Source organism: Beta vulgaris, chromosome 8 (assembly GCF_026745355.1).
Source record: "Beta vulgaris subsp. vulgaris cultivar EL10 chromosome 8, EL10.2, whole genome shotgun sequence".
Classification (NCBI taxonomy): domain Eukaryota; kingdom Viridiplantae; phylum Streptophyta; class Magnoliopsida; order Caryophyllales; family Amaranthaceae; genus Beta; species Beta vulgaris.
Genome location: NC_079209.1, coordinates 40,530,044 through 40,542,710, shown reverse-complemented (window position 1 = coordinate 40,542,710; position 12,667 = coordinate 40,530,044). Strand labels below are relative to the sequence as shown.

At 35.1% G+C, this 12,667-nt stretch overlaps 1 protein-coding gene across 1 annotated transcript; it reads left to right on the top strand.

Moving 5' to 3' along the window:
- The first annotated feature begins 7,790 nt into the window (after positions 1-7,790).
- Positions 7,791-11,901, top strand: LOC104901466 (probable nucleolar protein 5-2). Its single transcript, XM_010689054.4, has 9 exons — positions 7,791-7,944; positions 8,048-8,155; positions 8,261-8,302; positions 9,000-9,179; positions 9,269-9,433; positions 9,595-9,795; positions 10,310-10,807; positions 10,915-11,049; positions 11,214-11,901. Exons 2-9 carry the CDS (start codon positions 8,078-8,080, stop codon positions 11,631-11,633), a joined length of 1,719 nt encoding a protein of 572 aa, XP_010687356.1. The 5' UTR covers positions 7,791-7,944; positions 8,048-8,077; the 3' UTR covers positions 11,634-11,901.
- The last annotated feature ends 766 nt before the right edge of the window (positions 11,902-12,667 follow it).

The following is a 12,667-nucleotide window of genomic DNA, read 5'->3' as shown; positions in this document are numbered from 1 at the left end:
ACCATTCTCTCTCATCCTTACGACCTCTGTCACCACCTTCATTCCCACGTTAGTCACCACCGTCACTCGCACCAACAATCACCGCTAATGTCTCCCTTCTTTCTCTCTCCCTAACCTCCTTCAACAACCACTCTCCCTAACCTCCTTTAACAACCACTGCCACCGCCAGACGAACAGCAACACCACCTTCGATCTGCTCATCATCACCTTTGATCTACTTTTCCTTTGATATGCTTCTGTTGCTTCTTCGTGGGTCTAGGTGAATTTATGTGGCTTTCGGCGGGTTGGTGGTGGTGGGGGTTTGAGTGCTGGGGTTGGGGAGGGGTGTGTGGTTTGTGAGGGGGTTTGATTGTGTGTTGGTGGTGGTGGTGGTTCGAGTGGTGGTCGGGGTATGTGGTTGGGTTTTGGATCTATTAGGGGTTGGTGATTGAATTTGTTGAATTTTTGGGTTCGAATTTGGGGGAAAATCTGGGTTTGAATTTGGGGGATTTTAGGGTTCGAATTCGGGGGAAAATGGGGTGGTTTCGGCGGTTGTGGTGTGGATTTCGGTGGTTGTTGGTTTGTTTCCGACGGTTGTGGTTACTGATGATGATGATGGCAATAAGCTTCCGGCAGTTGTGGGGAGCAGGTTGATGATGAATGTTGATCTGATTATGTCAATTGATGATGATGATGTGAAGTTGATGATGATTAATAACAATGATAAGACTTAATAATAATAATAATAATAGTAATAATAATAATAATAATAATAATATTAATAATAATACTTAATAACAATAATTATTAATAACAATGATAATTAATAATAATTAGTAATAATAAAAATTAAAAATTAGTGATAATAGTGTAATTAACCTGAACCAACAGGTAACTAACCGGTCATATCATCACTTGACCCAAAATTGGCAAAAATGATGCAAAGGTTGTATTATTTCTGGATTTTCGAAAGGTTGGCTTATTTCTGGAATACGGGGCAAAGGTTGGCTTATTTTTGTCAATTTTTCCTAATTTATTAAGGTTGCATATGTTTGTTGTAGTTAGATATGAATATAATATCTTCTTATAACTTCAATTGTGCCACAAAATTTTATTATTAGTTAATTATAGCTCCATGATAATATAGTTAGTCTATTTAGCTAATGAGGTACTTTGTCAAAATTCAATTGTTAGGTCGGAGTAATATGCAAGGACACTCCTAATGGTTAATTAATTATTAAATTATTCAAAAGTATCTTTCATGTCGTCTTTAATTATTATGAGACTCAGAATGATTAATACATTAAAAACTAATTTAGAAAACAGTTTTGGTGTGGTCTATAAACTTTTGTCGCAACTTATAAAAGTTAAGTATTTTTTAAAAAATAATAAAAGAAATATATATCCATTCGCCTCTAAGTATATAGGCAACTCAATATAATAATTTGTTATAAATAAACTGTTAGTGTCTCCTATAACTTCAGAGGTGACTCATAATGGTTAAATGATTATTATTTTTAATATATCTTTTGTGTCGCCTCTTAGATAATAGGCAAGTTGCATAACAGCACACATGTCTCCTCAAAGGGCTGACTCTAAATATAGTTTGAGAGTCGGTAGCTACATAATTACCTCTTTGGTGACACTAAATGCAATTTGGATGCCACTCACAAAGGTGTTTTGAGGTAATGGATGAGCTTTTAAGGACTTAATCAATTTCAGTAATGCTTAAAAGAATATTTGGATGGAATAATAATTCAATTTATGCTAAAGAAAACATTTAGGGGCGATATAAGTTTCATTAATACTAAAAGTTACTTTTAGGGGCAACCTGAATTTTACTATTGCTAAAAAGATGTTTTGGAGGTAACCATTAGTTTATTAATACCAAAAAGTAGTTTTAGAAGCAACTAAATTTTAGTGATGTGAAAAAAACGTTTTAGAGGCAACCATTATTTCACTAATTTTTTTTTTTTTTTGTTGCATATGAGGGAAACCCAACATGAAAAGAAAAAACTACTGTAAAACAAGACGAGGGGTAGTAATCCCCATAATGTCTTCACGAAGAAGCCCAACAATCTCTCGAGGTGGGGACTCATAGTAAATCACAGACATTCCTTGGACGACACCCATATTAGCCAGCTGATCTGCAACTTTATTGCCTTCACGGTAAGCATGGGTCAAGTGGACCTCCCAGACTTCTGAAGATAAGAGATTCCTACACGAATTAAGTAGGTGAACACATTCACCTCCATGGTGAGTGGCATCTTGGAGAACTTCAATACAAGCCTTATTGTCCATTTGAATAGCTAGCTTAGTTACCCCTAGATTCATAGCCATTTCGAGGCCCATCGCCACTGCTATGAGTTCAGTTCTGTAAGCAGAACAAGCTCCAAAATTTGCTGAAAAACCTTTAATAAAGGTGCCCCTACAATCTCGTAGGACTCCGCCACCTCCTGCAAGTTTATGAGAACCTTTTGAAGCATTTATTTCACTAATGGTAAAACTACTTTTAATAATAACTTAAATTTCCCTAATGCTAAAAAAAAAAAAAAAAAAAAGAGTTTTAGAGGCAACAATTATTTCATTAATGCTAAAATTTACTTTTAGGGGCAACATAAATTTCCCTGATGCTAAAAAAGTAGTTTTAACTTTTAAAGACACCCACAATTTCATTGATGCTAAAAAGTACTTTTAGGGGCAACATAAATTTTTTTGATTCTAAAAAAAAGTTCTAGAGGCAACCATTATTTCATTAATGCTAAAAAGTACTTTTAGGGACAACCTAAATTTTATTGATTCTAAAAAAACTTTTAGAGGCAACCAAAGCTAACTAATGCTAAAAATCACTTTTAGAGGCTACAAAATTTTGTTTGCCTCAAGGTGTTGCCTCTATAGACGAATTTTATTATAGTGTGACACGGGGACTTGTGACTCATACAGAGCCCTACGCCTTGCGTAAAACCTATGTGACCCAATCCACGGTATATCCTGATGGTCCTTGAATAAATTCACTATTTTTATATTGAAGTTAGTAAGCATTTATTTCATTATGTAGATCTTTGATGTAAAATCATTTTATTGTATATTCTAATCCTTCCTTCTTTTTATTTATTTTCATACATTATTATGCTTGACTGATTATTCTATACATATTATATGGTTGTCATGCTTTATTGCTTTTATCACCCCACATGTTATTATTATAAATTAAAACCTAAAGAACTGTTCTGACATTAATCAGATTAATATGGACAACCTGCTAGGTTCTTTGTAAATTGATTGCATAATAACATATCACTTAAAAATAGTCTTTTTATGTGTTTAATGAACCAACCTAGACTAAATATTTTTAGAGTTCTTAAAACATTATTTGGTTATTTTATTGGATAAACATTGACATGAATCGATATTTCATAGACGCCAACAATGGGCTGCCCATGCTCTTGGTTTCGATGGAAAATGGGGTGACAAATAGCAGATTGGTGGTGAACTAGAAAAGTAGGTAGCACTTGTGGGGGGAAATGTGTTGCATTGCATTTTAATAGGAAGTTTGAGCATTAAATTATAATTAGAAGTTAAAGAATTAAGCTATAGTTATTAAAGAATTAAATTACAGTTAATTGAACCAACTCAGTTGAAAAGAGAAAGATAACTCCGTCTTTTTCAAATCCCATAAGTGATTGGGCAACATGGATCCTGATTATGTTATACCCACACCCCCGAACTCGATTGTTGGTTCATTTTGACCATTTATGGAGTCTAGACTGAATGTACCTTGGATAAAGTCTCTAATTGGCCAAACGGTTTCTCAATATCCAATTAGGTTTATGAGTCTTCCTTTAAAGACTTGTTGGCAACTTCAAAACAATTTTCAATACAAAAACCTGTACAGTGGGGTAGTCAAATCTAATACACGCTCATCCGGCGTATGCGAAATAAAAACACGTCTATAGTTAGAAATTTAGAAAGCTTAAGACCTAATCTTCATTGCTTTAGGATTATTGCTTTTAGAATTATTATATTATTGCGTTTTTCTATGATATACCCCTATGTTTTTTAAAATTCTATAATGTACACCTAATTTTTTTATTCTACATTGTACCCCTGTGTTTTTTAAGTTTTCTACAAAATGCCCCTAGTGTGTATTAATGAAAACGGACGTTAATGATTTTCAAATTCCCACACAAACCTTCGTTTAGTATAATGTACTCCCACCCAAACCTCCCCATCCCCATCCCCATCCCCTCCCCCCAACCCCCCTCCCCTCCACCACCACAGCTTCGAACCCCTTCCCCTACCAACCCAGCCCCCCTCCTCCTCTCCTCCGCCGCATCCCCCCCACCCCCTCTGTCTGCCAGCACACCCCCCACCCCTCCCCTTCGATTTCCAGTAGCCCTCCACTCCCTCCTCTTTGATTTTCCGCAGCCCCAAACCGCCTCCCCTTCGATTTCCCCCAGCACCCACCCCTCCCCTTCGATTTCTCGCATCACCAAACCCCCTCCCCTTCGATTTCATGCAGCCCCACCCTCTCCCCCTCGATTTCCCGCAGCAATTTTCAGTACATCGTGCAGTTACAGATGGAACAAAGAGATCTTAATGTTGATTTTTCATTGAAACACGATTGAATCTGGGTTGATTTTTTGAAAATAATGGCGAGGGTGGTGGTGGTTGGTTCTCACAACTGTGGTACGAGGGATGGATAGGGTGGAGAGGAGAGGATGGGGGGATGCGGAAATCGAAGGGGAGGGGGGAGGGGTGGGCTGGCGGTGGTCATGGTGGTTGCGGGGGTGGATGGGATGGGGAGGGGGTGGGGGAGGGTTGAGAGAGAATCCCAGAAATGCAAACAGAATTTAACAGTAAACATTACGTACACTTAACGTAAAGGTACTATGTAATAAACTTTAAAAACTTGAGGGTACAGTGTAGAAGAAAAAACATTAATAATGACCCGTTTGGTAGTTGGTCATAAATGGTGGTAATGGGAATGAATTTGGTGTATAAATTTGTGAAAAATATCATTGTTATTCTCATGGTAATGCTAATTTATCCTAAAGTGTCAACTTTCCTTCTTGAATTTTCATTCCCATCCAATACCACCTCGTAGGTAATAATGAGTGGTAATGAAAATTGCTTCCCCTTAGGGACAAAGACGCAAGTTTAGGGGTGAGATTGCTTGCCCATAGAGAAAAAATGCCTCCCCATGGAGATTTTAAGGATGCTTCCCTAATAAAATTACACTTAAAATTCATTTCCATTACCGCAATTTATTAACGACTACCAAACGGGCCCGTAAGGGTATAACGTAGAGTTTTAAAAGACACAAGGGTATATCATAGAAAAACTCAATATTTTAATACATCTAATTTATCAATATGTTTGAATCTAAGCAAAAAAAAAGTATTTTTGTAAAAAAAAGATAAAGCAAACCGGTCCAAAATATTCTGATTTCGGTCCCCTCCACGAAATTTGAAGATTTCGTTCCGATCTTGGGCTGATGCATGCCCGTTAACTCCACCTAGGAAAAGTTTATGTCCCCAAATATATTTTTGAAGTTTTAAAAAGGCTGCCCATCTTTTGTAGGTGGGCTATATCCCCATATATATATATTAAACTAGTTTTTTATGCACGTGATGATGCAACGATATTTTTGGGCATAATAGTTACTCAATATCGAAACAAATTAAATCATGTAAAGGTTGATATGGATTGAGTTTCATGCCTAATCAGTACAGAAAAGCCGAGATAAATATAATTTGTTTTCATGATTTGATGTAATATTGTTGTTTCACTTATATCTAACCGAGTATGATTAATGTAGTTGTTTGTTAATTGTAAAAAAAAAAAGTATAGCTAAAAGCCACAAAGGCACCTGTATGCAAGTAACAAACCACATAATTTTACCCACCAACCCATATGAGTATCAATCCTACCTACCATATAACTATCCACCCCATATACCATATGACTGATGTATCTCACTTTTTTTTTCGTCTAGTCCTCCACATTTTCATCTTCCCACTTACAACCTTATATCTTTCCTTCCCTCAAAAAGTTGGAACGACACATCTCCTTATTCCCACTATCTTTCATATCTCACTAAAAAAGATTGAGATTTAATTTCATATTCATATTCACAACAAGCACCACCTTAATAAGTCAATCTGGTGTCAAAATTAACCCCATCATTGCTCCATTAATTTTTAGGGTAATTTTCGTCTCTGTTTTTGTGGGTCTTTTTAGATTTTTAATTTTATTGAGTGGTAATGTTGAAAACGTTCGTGGGAATGGGGTTGCAATTGTAGTTTATTTGGTTGACGAATTAGATGGGGGAACTCAAAATTGAAGGTAATTTTTTATGTTCCATGTTCCTGATTTCGTCCCAAAAATGGTATTCTCAACTAAATTTCTCAAAGATACGATTACATTTTATTTGAACTTTCATTTGTGAAGATGATTTTTTTAAGAAATTTGTCGCCAAAGTTCTTGATCATCCACTTTTCCTTTTTCTTTCCCTTTGTTTTTTTCAAGACTTCTTCTACTCCTTTTTTTGGGTTTTTAGTTTTCATGCTTCTTCTACTCTTTTTTTTTGGGGTTTTATTTGTTCGTACTTCTTCTACTCCTTTTTCTGGGTTTTAAATTATTCATAAGAAATAATTTCAAAAAATCAATTATTTTCATCGATTTTAAATTTCACTACTTATTTGTTTTGAGAAATTAGTGCAATTTCATTTTTACTTTGACTTCTGCGTCATTGTTATTGTATTCGAAATTGATTTATGTTTTATAATGCCTTTTTTTGTTAAAAAATGTACTGATTTTTTAAATAATTATTTCAAAATTTATATCATACAATAGAAAGTTAAATTATTCATGTATAAGAGTTAGTTTTTTTTTTCAACTAATTTGAAATAATTTGCAAGATTAAAAAGAATTATGTATCTTTTTTAGAAGTTCACAAATTGGCAATGGACAAATGTGAACTCCCATTCGAAATCGTATGTTTTTCTTAGTTTGGAATTTGTATTGACATTCTAGTGTATTTGCAATTTTTTTTGAGTATGTAATTGTAAATGGTTCTTGGGAACGGAGTACTCTCTCTGTTTTTTCTATCTTTCTCACTTGGAATCTTGACACTATTCATACTAAGAAAGAATCTTCTCAAATGTTCTCAATTTATAAGAAAAATATAGTCATGCGGGGTCTTATTTTGTTTTGTCTCAATTAGTACTTTATTAATATTCAATCGTTATAATTTTTACTAATATATAATGAAAGATATTTAAGTTTAAAAACGTGCATTGGAAGACGCGCACAGAAAAGTGAGAATGATAAAAAAAGAGGGAGTATGTAATTACTAATGAGTTATAATTTGCAATTAAATTTTCCTGTTTTTGTAAAATTTTCGCATTTGAGTGATTCATAACGTGAATTATACAAAATTCTATTGATTTAAGTTAACTTGTTATTGATTGTTATAATTTTATTTGCGGTAGTTTTTTTGAAATATCATTTTAGTAGAAATTGATTTTGTAATTTAAAAAGGAAAAGAGGAAAAAAACAGTCTATTTAAATGGGGACACCATAGCTCTTCCCTTCACTCCACTCTTTTATATGAGAGCTTTTTTAGAAAAGTGTTTCACTTATTATGGAACGGAGCAAGTATAATAGAGATTTACATTAATAGGCAAAAATAATTACAAATCAAAGTGCAGAACATACTGTAGGGCTTGAATCTTGATATGGGCCAATATTTAGTTTAAAAAGGAAAGAATAGAAAATCCCACATTCCAAACTCGGGTTAACCCGACCCAAAACCCAAAAGAATTCTCCTATTTTGAAGATGCCGCAAAATATATGATGGGGTGGTCTATACTTAGGGTTCATGCTCGCCTCTCTAAAACCCTTGCAATACCCCCTCCTCAGTCCTTCCCCCTCCTCTCACAGTCTTCCTCTTTTTCTCTCGTAAGTTTCTTCATTCAAATTTTTTTTCTTTTCCTATTTTTCGTATAATCATTCACTGACTCTTAATTCTTTGCTTCTTTTTGTTTGTAATTTTGGGTTACAGAAGAAAAGGTAAAAATTTGAGGCTTGAGAAATGTTGGTTTTATTTGAAACTCCTGCGGGTTTTGCCCTGTTTAAAGTATTAGATGAAGGAAAGCTTTCTCAAATTGAGGTATACCTTTCTTCCCCTGTTTTTTTTTTTTTGTTTTGTTTTTGTTGTATTTCTGTATAATGTTTAAGTAATATTCCATTTTTGTTTTGTGATTTTGTTTTGCAGGATTTGTGGAAAGAGTTTACTTCTGTTGATTCAGCCAGAAAGGTCATAACTTGTTCTGTTTTTTTTTTTTTTTTGTGATATATGATTTAGATTATTGCAAATTTGGAATAATGGTTTTGTGGTTTATTTGGGGTATATGTCAAAGTTGGTTAAAGATTTTTTTGAAGTTTATATAAGTAACATGCATTTCATTTGATTATGTTCGAAGTGGTTTTGGTGCTGGTTTTGATGGTGGTAGTGTGGGAAAATGAATCTTACTATAAAGAAGTGAAATGTTTGTCTTTTCTAGAGTAGAGTAGAGGTGTCTCCTTGTAAGTTTGACGTTTTAGTTTAAATAGTTCTAGGCTGGGCAAGTCCTTTGTGATTAAACGTTGTGTTCTTTGGAAATGATAAGAATTTATATATTCTTATCTTAAATTTGATCTATTTTGAACTTTCAAACTGATAAGGGACTAAATTATGGGTTATCATAAATCATCTATATCATGCTATACATTGGGAAAGGTAAATAATATGCAGAATATTGTGCTTAGTTTGATTAAATAGTGGATATATGGAAATGAATAGGAAGTTATCTTATTTTCATAGTCAAGAAATGAAGAAAAAACTTGTCCAAGTGACCAAATACTTTTTCTTGGTCAAGAACGATCTTATTGTGATTAATTGGTATTTGCATTTTAGTGTTCTTGTAGATGATGTTTATGTTCTGATTATCAGTTGGTCTTTGAAAATACTTCAGGTAGTAAAGTTGAAAGCATTCGACAAGTTTGAAAATACAGCAGAAGCTTTATCAGCAGCTACTTTATTGATAGACAGCAAACCTAGCAAAGGACTCAGAAAATTTTTGAAAGCACACTGCAAGGGTGAAACATTAGCTGTTGCTGATTCTAAACTTGGAAATGCAATTAAGGAGAAATTGGTTAGTGGACATTTTAATATGATGTCCTTTTGTATACTTGTGTGGTTTCAGCTATTTAATATGAATTGGTTTATGGCCATGTTTTGCAGCAAATTGAGTGTGTTCACAATAATTCTGTGATGGAGCTGATGAGAGGGGTGAGAAGTCAGTTGAGTGAGCTCATTTCTGGCCTTGGAGCTCAAGATTTGGCTCCAATGAGCTTGGGTTTATCTCATAGCTTGTCGAGATATAAATTAAAGTTCAGTCCTGAAAAGGTCAGTGGAATCGCTCTAAAAAGCTGCTAACTTTTTGTCAAGTTCGATCATTTAATACTGGCTTGTGAAATTTGATATTGGGTCCTTATGATCGTATATATTTAATTTTTGCCTCAATTTTTTTATATCACCTTTTCATCCTACACCAAATGTTTATGCAGGTAGATACCATGATCATTCAAGCCATTGGGTTGTTGGATGACCTTGACAAAGAGCTTAATACTTATGCAATGAGAGTTCGTGAATGGTATGGCTGGCATTTTCCTGAGCTTGCAAAGATTGTACAAGACAATATACTGTATGCTAAGGCTGTGAAGTTGATGGGAAATCGTGTTAATGCTGCAAAGCTGGACTTCTCTGAGGTAGACACTCCCATTTTACCTTGTTGCTAATCTTCAACTGTATATTGTTTTTGTGTTCCATTTCTGTTAGAACTCAGAAGCATGGATTCCCTTATGGACTTGTAATCTAGTATTAGGATAGAGTATCTTATCCTTTGGAGTAATCTGAAAGGTTCAGGACATGGCTTCCATGTTTCATGACATATCTAGTAGTTGTATCATCAACCCTAGTCATGTGTTATTGCAGATCCACATCTTGGGTTCCCAAGCGCTGGTTATGTTGATCAGGAACTATGGTGTGATAGAGCTTTAGTGATCCTAGAATCAAGTTAAGCTTTCATTGATTTCTGTTGCAATTCCCTAATCTTAACTTATCGAAATTTTAGTTGTGAATCGAACTTTGATAGCCTTTCGTTGGACTTGATAGATTTCGTTGGAACTTGTTTAACTTTATTACACCTCATCTAAACTCTCTCTTCCCATAACTTTTTTCTTATAAGGTGAATCAAACAAAACCTAAACATTTTTTTTGCAGGTATTGCCTGAGGAGGTTGAGACAGGGCTTAAAGAGGCTGCCATGATCTCCATGGGAACTGAAGTCAGCGATCTTGATTTGCTGAATATCAAGGAACTCTGTGATCAAGTTTTGTCTCTAGCAGAATACAGAGCTCAGTTGTATGATTATCTGAAAAGCAGAATGAACACAATTGCTCCAAATTTGACTGCTCTTGTGGGTGAACTTGTTGGTGCTCGTCTAATTGCTCATGGTGGAAGTTTAATAAACCTTGCAAAGCAGCCTGGGAGCACAGTACAAATTCTTGGGGCAGAGAAGGCTCTTTTCAGAGCCTTGAAAACAAAGCATGCAACCCCTAAATATGGGCTTATCTATCACGCTTCCTTGATTGGGCAGGCTGCCCCTAAACACAAGGGGAAAATATCTCGTTCCCTTGCAGCGAAAACTGCACTAGCAATTCGTTATGATGCTCTTGGGGATAACCCAGATAACACTATGGGTCTTGAAAATCGTGCCAAGGTAATAACTTAGCATAACAAGAAGTTTCCACTTATAATTTTCCTCCTGTCTCTTTTATTCTTTTCTCACACTTCTCTCATATGCCCTCTTTACATTTTAAATGACAGCTTGAAGCCCGTCTAAGAAACCTTGAAGGTAAAGAATTGGGTCGGTCTGCTGGGTCAGCTAAGGGAAAACCACAAATAGAAGTCTATGACAAAGATCATAAAAAGGGAGCAGGAGCACTAATTACCGCTGCGAAGGTATTTCTCAGTCCATTTTACTCTTTCCTCTTCCATATATTGGTTGCCCAATCCCCCCCAACCACAACCTGGCCAAGAAAAATGTTAGGAAAAGGAGTTCCTTGCTGGCTTTTGTCATGATTATATTTTTTGTAAAACCTAACACCCCAATCTGTCTTTTGCAGACTTACAATCCTGCTGCTGATTCCATCCTTGGTAAGAAGGATGGCAGTTTGATGCGAATTGAAAGCAATGTTGATTTGGAAGAGGAAACAAAAAAGGCAAAGAAAGAAAAGAAGGAGAAAAAGAAGGGTTCTGTTGTGGAAAATGGTGTAGCTAATGGCGGGGATGAAAATGTGGAACCTGAAGATGAAAAGACAGCAAAGAAAGAGAAGAAGAAAAAGAAGCAGCTTGCTGAAAATGGAGATAAAATTGAAGAACCAGAAGCGGGCAAAAAGGAGAAAAAGAAGAAGAAGCAGGCTGAGACTGAGGATAACGAGGAAGCAGGAGTGAAGGATAAGAAAAAGAAAAGAAAGCATGCAGATGCTGATGAGGAAGCTGAACCTGTGAGTGAGAAGAAGGAAAAGAAAAAGAAGAAAAAGTAGAGGTAGTTGTGGTGAATTCGGGCAAATCTAACAGTTTTGGCCATCTTCAGCAATGGGATGATATTTTTCCTCTGTAAAATTTGCTGTTTGCATTATGTTATAGGATTATTCCTTGTTAGAGTTAGTCTTAGCTATGTTCTCCGTCATGTATGTGCCAGAATGTTTGTTAAAGGACCATAGCAGCAAATCTTTGTCTGAGATATGATACGCATGTGATTCTCGCCATTGTCACGAATTTATAGCTGAGTTTTGGTGTTTTGCTTTTGAAGATGTTATTTAGAGTGGGTATGAGTAATATTTTTTTCAACTGTTGTAATTGTAGAGACTAGAGAGGCGCTTTGTGCTCTCAGGCTCTCTGTTTGGTTGGGAACGGGCTATTTTAAGTTCAGTATGAATGATGAGTTGCTAAAGGCTTAAGTGGTCACTGGAGTTCAGAGTTATCCTAAAGAAATTTTTGAAGATAGACACGGGCAGTATCCGTCTCATGAATGTGCATGTAGCTGTGGGGCATGGGTATTATTCCGAATCTCTTTAATGGCCTTCTTTTTGGTTAAACTATGATATTCCCGAGTTAATTTTTTCTTTTTGTTAGTATGAGACATGCTATGAGTGTAACATATTGATTTTATTGTTTGTGTGAAGACAATAGATTGTTAAATTTGATTCAATGTATGTTAAATTTTCAAATATCAACTTTTTGAATGAATAATTAGTTTAATAGTGGTTGAAAGTTGTGCATTGAAAAAGGTAAAAGTTAAGTGTTGTGATTAAGGACACATTTTATAGAACACTCCATCTGTTTCTTGATACATGCAACATATTTATTTTTGGAATGTTTTGTAATACTTGTAACATCTCCCTATTTGGTGAATTTTTCTACAAAGAAAGCATTATTATAGTAATTAAGCACACGAGTCATATTTCACTCTCCTCCTTTCATATGCTATATGCATATGTTGTAATTTGCAATATTAGGTAAAAAAAAGGATATCATACAAATTTAAGTTTAGAAATGTGTTGACTTGCACCTGTAG

Bases quoted from the DNA above. Each gene is read 5' to 3' on its own strand.
- LOC104901466 (XM_010689054.4), top strand. From the start codon at position 8,078: ATGTTGGTTTTATTTGAAACTCCTGCGGGTTTTGCCCTGTTTAAAGTA. The intron at 8,156-8,260 runs GTATACCTTTCT...TTTGTTTTGCAG, and splicing joins GAAAGCTTTCTCAAATTGAG to GATTTGTGGAAAGAGTTTAC. The intron at 11,050-11,213 runs GTATTTCTCAGT...TGTCTTTTGCAG, and splicing joins CACTAATTACCGCTGCGAAG to ACTTACAATCCTGCTGCTGA.